This window comes from Phaethon lepturus, unplaced genomic scaffold (assembly GCF_000687285.1).
Source record: "Phaethon lepturus isolate BGI_N335 unplaced genomic scaffold, ASM68728v1 scaffold4011, whole genome shotgun sequence".
In the NCBI taxonomy this organism is placed as follows: domain Eukaryota; kingdom Metazoa; phylum Chordata; class Aves; order Phaethontiformes; family Phaethontidae; genus Phaethon; species Phaethon lepturus.
The window spans coordinates 56,027-64,005 of NW_010516801.1; the positions used below are offsets into that span (position 1 = coordinate 56,027).

Sequence of the window (7,979 nt, forward strand, 5' to 3'; positions counted from 1 at the left end):
CATTACAGGCTCCTGAACACGTGAGGCAGGTCTGATCAGCACACAGCAACCTAGTATTCTGAGGTCCAGACTGACATGAGGAGCAATAGCCAGACTCCATAGCTTTATCTTCTCTGACGTGGCCATTTCTACATCATAAAGCTGGGGAGGGTTGGGGACAGGGTCTAGTTGTTATGATAGTGGATTAAAAGCCACTTCGTTATGACTTTTCTCAAATTATTAGCACGATCAGCTATTCCTCCACAAAGACCACAGGGAGAATACTTCAATGTGGGAGACAAGAAGTAATGCCTGTTCTTTGTGATAATCTTTTAGATATGCAGGTATTTATTACTGGAGCCTGGGATTCCAAATTTCTCTCTTATTTTATACTGGGCTTTAAAGGTGGACTGACTTCCTCTGTACCATCTTCATACCACACAATCTCAGATCAAATTGGATCCAGATCAAACACAAGTGGTGGCAGTCTATTTTGCACATCTCACTATATGGATGTTGTGAAGGCAGCTACACTAAGGATTTAAAGGCCCACAAAAATGCTACAGAAGACTGCATCTACACTTATGTAGAGTGACTTGTGTAGCATCAGGAAAATGCTCTGCTATCTAGAGCTACATAACTGGCTTTCCTTCCTACAAGGTAGGAGCATGGGGGATTGCATACCATCGGACACAATGGTGCTGTCAAGATGCAGCTGAAGTATGCACTTGAAGCATCGGTCTCCAGCATATTCCTGAGAATGACACTAGACTTAACATGGGCTTTCACTGACTGCAGAGTGTCAAATAACCACACAGCTTTTTCTATTTATGTTTAATTAAGAAAACATATCCCATGCTGAAAGAATGAAGAACATGGACACAACTGTTATTAGAATGCTTTGAAGTGGGTAAGGTATCTTTCCTTGCTTAGAGCAGTAAAACTTTAACAATTAGAGAATTTATAAAACTGAGCCCTAGCAATTAAGATATAAAGGCATTTTAAAAAATAAGAAAAAAAAAAAGAAATCATACTTTCCCTCAGAATGGACCTACAGTCTTCCAGGATTTCAACATGTAGGCAACTGCCCGTAATTTATCTTGAGAAGGATCCAGACACAGTTTATGCATGTTTTCCACCTTTTCTTCCTGTCTATAATAAAAGTATCATCTCCCCTTGTATCCATGTTTATAAATTAGTACTAGAAATACATAAAGTAAATTTGTCCCCTCAAATATATTAATTTTACCAATTAAAAAAAATTATCACTGTAACCATTATACCAACGTCTTGACCAGGGTGTACTTTTAAGAATTGTCCTTTCAGATAAAGGAAATCCATAGCACTGAAATTAGCATAAAATAAAGCATGTATTATCATCCTAAACAATTTTTCAATAAAAGAGAGTAAAATGTGGGTGATTAAAAGGGACACAAAGGAGGAGGAAATAAGAATGATATCCATCTTACATTAAGGAACCACTGGCCAAATGGAAGAAACAGAAACAATGATAAATGTTTTGTCATCATTGCCTTCATTTTAATGGATTTGAAATTAAGTCTTAAGTGGCACAAGGAGTCTTACAACACAGTTTTTACATACTAGCTGAAACTATCATATTCAGCTTCAGCTTTAGGTTCACAACTGAATATTTATCTTATCCCATGGCAGGAGATAACCTCTTCCTCAGGTGAAGTAACTACTTCCTTCCAAAAGGTTCCTCTCTCCCCACCTCTTCCCTCAAAAAACACCAGTTTGCATTTAAGGTCTAACAAGATTTAAACTCTGCTTCTTTAAGATTGACAGTTTCTCATGGCTAAGGGTTGTTCCCATATGTACTTCAAAGGCAAGTGGTGCTGTGGACTTCCCAGCAGCGTGTCCTGCTTTTGAAGTCTTTGAATTATCCATAGGAGATGTTGCTAACAAAGAGAAACTGACAGTCTTAAAAAAGTATAATTTAAATTTAGTTACAGCAAATGCCACAGAAAAGAGAGAGGATTACTTCTTTAGAACTGATACATTTTTCTGTCTCTCCAGACAGCAACAGATTTCAAGGAAAAAAGATGTTGTAGCTGGGATTACTGTTTATCAACAGGAACAACCAGTATTATAACATGAAGGGTCTAGCCACTCCAGAAAGAAACAGAAATTTAAAGTTAATATTTCCTGAAATAATTCTTTATGCTCTTTAAATAAACAAAATACCTGAATCTCCTTATTCATTGTCAAATTTATTTAAAATTTATTTTAAAAGAGCTCATGTTCTTTTTTTTATCTTAAATGTTTACCATAGTCACAGCTAGATCAAGTAGATGACAACATACACAAGAAAAACTTCCATCTTCATTCCTATTTCTACTTACAACCTGACTGCAAAACATACTTTATGAAAAAATCAGGTCTAGCATGACTTACTCTTTCAGAAAACATGGAGTTTAGAGAGCCCATTAAATATGAAATATTTCTTTTGGTTTTTTTGTTTTTTTTTTTACCTAGGTATTAGTTCTGAATACCACTAGATAGACCTCAAATAAAACTTAAGTTTTTAAAGCATTTTTCAAATATGTCACTGTCAAGGCAAACCAGAAGGGTTAACAAATTTTAGGGTGGCGTAAGGGAAAGGTAGCAAACTGGCATATTTCTGCTGGAAAATCAGGAGTTAGTTTTTTAACTCACGCAATTCATTTGCAAAACAAGCCTCCAAAATTCCTTTGGTTTCAATTCCTAGCAGCTAAAACCAGGGCTCCATCTGCAATTCTCTCTGAAAAAGCAGCTACTGAAATTCCAAACAAATATGGCATCTGTTTTCTAACTTAACTAAAGTCAGAAGCAGCACCAGAATTTAGATCTTCTATTTCACCAGGCATACTACTACATCTTTCAAGTTACTATATGTTTCTTCAAAATTTAAGTTTTCAATAAAATCGAAAGACATAGCTGTTAACAACTGTTAGCTGTTAGACACTGCAGAAAAGGCAGATACAACGTGACTGATTTATTGACAGCTGTGAGCTGAAACACACAGAATTCAGCAACTGAAGCATACTTATGAGAATAGTTATGCTAATAAATCCACATTATTTGTTATACACTACCTTTCCAATAGAAATTCTTGTAATTTAATTAAGATTTCTTAAATTGAGAAATATTAGTGACACCCCTCCTCCCTCTTTTTTTACCTGTGAATATATCTGCACATACTCTAATGCTTTAGCCTTACCAGTGCTGTCATCATAAACAACAGTAACTGTTTTCCACTTGAAGAACTGCACAAGGTCAAGGATGGCACGGCTGAGTGAAGAGAAATCCGGATAGAGGCTGACGTAGAAGGAGTCCTTGTTGTCTGACACCTGATGTTTCCAGCGGGTCTGAATATGTGGAACACCCAGAGCATTGCAGATGGATTGCACAGCATTAGCTGAGGAGCTATGGGATGGTCCAAAGATGGCAGCCACCCCAAGGGACAGCTGATCGCAGGCTGAAGAGGAGACAGAAGTCTGTCAATGGTGAGAGGAAAGAAGGCAGTGTGCCAGAAAGTATTACATAATTCATATTAAACAAAAGGCACTCCGTGAAATAGAACTTTACTGCTGACAGAACTCCCTTCTTGTGTAATTTTCACTTTCATTTACACAGGTTTCAACTTCAAAATACATTTCTAAGCTTTCGCTATGAGCTGATGAATAGCAACACTTAACATCAAAATAGCGCTTAGCTACATTTAATAAACACTTCCATGTCAGTGGAAGTCACAAAGGCCAGCAATTTTGTATCTTTTAAAAAGCACTGACAAAAGAAGACATTTATGCTCAGCTGCATCTTACATTTGAAAAAGGGCCATATGGGACAGTATTCTAACCTAGGCTGTTTAGGCATTAACTTCTTCCTCAATCAACCAACACTGTTTCTGCTGAGATCCTAATTACTCAGAAATTGTACGTGTTAAGGAGAACCTAGTTAAGTATCGAGCAAATGATTAATTTAATTGAAATGGACGTTTGAATTTCTGTATCTGAAAAGTAGGCATGTTGACTAGCAAAAGTTAAAGGTCAACATTTTCCCTAAAAGAAAATTAAATTGCTATATGCTAATGAAAAAAAATCAGTGTCCCTTCTTAAACACTGGAAATACCCAGTTTTGCTGCACCTATATTAGTAGATAAAACTGGCCCTGAGAGTCACTGACATGATACCTCTGCATTCAAGCGGCTTAGCTCTCCTCTTTCCAAGATAGAGTGGCCCTACCTATACTGTGCATTAGCAGTTTCTGGTCTGTATTCTCTTTCACAGTACGTTCCAGTATTGTCTTCCAGAATATTAGTTAGGACATTGCAAAAAAAGGCAGGAAAATTAGTCAATACTGCAGACCAGCATTTCAGCCTGTGCTCTGCTCCTATTTAGATCACTACCATAGACATAACTTTTATGAGTATGCAGTTCTGAAAAACAACATATTATGTCTTCTAAGAAAACATCCTATTTGGTAGAGAGAAGTAATGAAAAGTGTCTCCCTAATCCAATCTAGATGCAAGTGTTTGTATGAGATTTTATTAATTAATATTGTTACTCCACCATCGGTGTTCCTGACAGCTGAGGAAACAAGCAGTAGAAACATATCTTGCTGCATTACTTTCCTCATCAAGTCAAAATTAATTTTTTTCTTATGCACATCCTTTTCATTATGATGAAAATACTGCTAAGTCTTTCAAGTACATTCCAGAAACTATCCTGGCACACCTTTTTATTCCTGTAGAGCACTGGTGGTTTAAATGAACTTCTCGTATACACACAGGATATCCATCGCATTTCTGAGTGTCGGATCAGGGCCTAAATGACTAGCTTGATAAAAAAACATTTATGCTAATATTGCCCTTCCTAAGAGTAATCAACAAGCTTTATGCAAATGTCAGTAAATGGGATCACTAACAACAGCAATAGCTACCAGATGGCTTTTCAATGGGCTTTTTTTTCCTGTTTCTGAGATTTGAATAATGCAATGCTTTCACACGTGATTTAATATGGCACTGGCTCTATCAGATGCATACAAAATTTTCTAATGCATTGAGGGATATTTTGTATGCATTTACATTATTGTTGACTGAAACATTATCTTGGAAATATCATCTTGCCTTCAGGTTGCTCTTCATATAATACCTTTAAAAACCCATTAATATTTCATCTATATTCAACTTCAAAAGTATGTGTTACTGAGAGGTCTAAACAGGCTATTTTTGATGTAGCGCCTGCCTACTCACTAATGGACATAATCATGAACCACAAAATGAGTCAAATACTGAAACTTCATTGTTAAAACTCAGTTTTGGAGCCATTATAATAAAATGAACCATTTTATGTTAACCTTTAGCCTTCGATTCTGAACTAAAGCACCTGTCAGCACAAATGCACTTGGCTGTATTGTGAACTGATGAAGCAAAAAGCTATTAGAACTGGAAGATTACACGGATTTTGATACAGCCTGACCAGTTACAAATAAAGAGCTGGATTCTCATCCAAGATGCAAGTGGGAACAATGAATATATACAATCTATTCAATATGTCCAATCAATGGCATGTTGCCATTCTAACTTCAGCTATTATAGTCTATTGAGAATTACCAACATAATATTAGGGCTAGTTTGCACCTTCAAGTAAACCCCAACTAAGGACTAAAAGTAGTTGTATTGTCTCGGGAAAGTCTTAAAGAATATCGCAGACCAAATTTCTCTGCTCTCTACATCCTCCCTCAGGAATGCAAAGAAACTGTCCCATTAAATTTCACAGGACAGCATGTGCTGGAGTCAGGAAGCGGTTGAATTTTGAAGATGAGGATGAAAGGAGAACAAAGGGGTCACACTTAAGGATCAGTCCATTTATTCACTATTGGCTGAGATGGGAAGAGTAGTCTCTCTCAGATCCTTCTTTAATCCATCATCCAAAAATACTTTTTTAGAATTGTTGCTTGACTCTTTTCTTCCACACATTCTCCTCCACAAAGAAACCATCTTGCTAGGCATAAATACTGATTTATGAAAATATTATTAAAGCACCTTACTTTATAAAATATTATTAAAAGTACATAAATTATTAAATATTATAAAATATTATAAAAGTATCTTACACACCAAAGTGTGTGTATTTCTGTACAAATATGAATACTGTCTATTTTCACACCTAACAATAACAACCTATATTAGAATTGTTTATTTAGCAAATAAACAGAAAAAACAGGTTAGCAAGATTAACTCTGTATGTTACAGCAACAGAGGAAAAAAAATTCACATAATTTTTAAACTTAGTTTTTTAATCAGTATTATATTCCACTTTTAAGATGTACTTCATATTCATTCATCCTGACACAGCAGCTTTTCCCTGTGTAGCGTTTCTAATGTGACATTAAATATTTTTATTCATCTTTCAGCCCACTGTAACACCAAAAATCCCTTACTGTGTTAAGCTTTTAGTTTTCAGCATTTGGTAGTGGCATGTTGGGACCACATCACTTAGCAGATTCAGGCTAGAAACCTGTCATAAGAAATACAGGTTGACCTCTGATTCTTTCACCCTTCTATTTTCTTGTTAAGGATAGTATTCATATGACATTGCGTCTTCAATTTATAAAAAAAAAAAATTTAAAGAACATGTAATACAGTGCAAAATTGAGTCCTACTGAGTTCTGACACCAGACTTTGTATTTTCTCCTATAAATACATATTGAACTTTTGGGGGTTTGTACTTTCTAGGATATGGCAATGATGCAGTACAACTTGCACCTATTGTTATAGACTTGAATGTAAAACAATCTGAAAACGTCAATTTCTGTGATAATCAAAGATTTCAAAATTTAGGAAAAATGTTCAAAATTATTTTTAACCTTTAATTGTTATTTATAGCTAGGAGAAAACTGCTGAACTCAAGCCAAGACATTCACCTGATAGCAATATTCTTAAGCACAGACTTAATATTTGTGCTAATTTTTATGACTTGTTGACATAAGATGCACAAAATTACAACTGCTTGTTCCCCTTTGAAGCCCACACCTGTTTAACTATGAGACAGTCATATCCCTAAGGTATTTGTGGAGATGTACTTAACGTGATTGAATGCTTAAAATTGAATTGGAACCTTCTTCCAGGTTCACTAGAATTTGGAGGCACTTGGCATTTTCCAGCACAAAGTCTGGAGCTGGTCTTTTCTCACTCCAAAGGAGCTGGTCTCAAAAACACCCTAGTCAAAAGCTCAGAAAAATTTATTTCAGATTTTAAATGTTTGAAGAAATAGCTTTTAGGCGGGGCAGCAGGAGCAAAGATGACAATGTAATTTTCAAGCAGTTATCATTACAGCCTTCAAGGGGTGGTCTATAGAGCAGTTCTGTCAGCCACAAACTTGTACAGTCTCACTGCATATGGCTTTCTTGGACAGACATTTTTTCAGGTAGGGAAACCGAGTGAGTCTTAGTTGCTCATTAGAAAAATGAAGTACGCAAAAGCTTACCTTTTTTGGATGCTTCAAAACTGTCATAGAGATTTATCTTTTGGGTGTCATATGTTAATGTGGTGTTTGGCAGAAGAGTTCTGTTTCTGTTGATTGTGTTCACAGCAAATCGGAAGGCTAATTCTTCTGCTCCCATTGGACCAGATTCCACACACTCAAAAATGCCTCCTGGTAGTGGGAGAAAGAAGAAATAAAAAAAAAAAAAAACCACACTAGTAAGCGAAAATGGCATACAAGAACATCATTAATCATTAGCTTGGGAAAAGATACATCAGTCTGAAATTTTTAAATTAACAAACCTGATACAGTACAACGCATGAAATTATCTCATCGTTTTGGTGAGTTTTGGGTCAAACAATAAATAACCCAGGAACAAACCAAACTTACCTTAAAGAAAACCTGTTTGTTTGGGGTTTTTTCCATACAAATTAATTTCACTATTGTGAAGAAAAAGAGTGGCAATATAAACTAACCACGCTATTCAGAAGCAAAATAAGAGAGGGATGAAGA

At 35.8% G+C, this 7,979-nt stretch overlaps 1 protein-coding gene across 1 annotated transcript in view; it reads right to left on the bottom strand.

The window, feature by feature from the left end:
- The window catches only part of LOC104627793 (glutamate receptor ionotropic, kainate 2-like), a gene marked incomplete at both ends in the record, with an annotated part of 32,898 nt that extends 25,261 nt beyond the window's left edge, over nt 1-7,637 (bottom strand). The window contains 2 exons of the mRNA XM_010296168.1: nt 3,200-3,457; nt 7,470-7,637. Of these exons, the coding sequence (XP_010294470.1) occupies nt 3,200-3,457; nt 7,470-7,637 (426 nt within the window). The remainder of the gene's footprint in view (nt 1-3,199; nt 3,458-7,469) is intronic.
- Nucleotides 7,638-7,979: the final 342 nt, after the last annotated feature.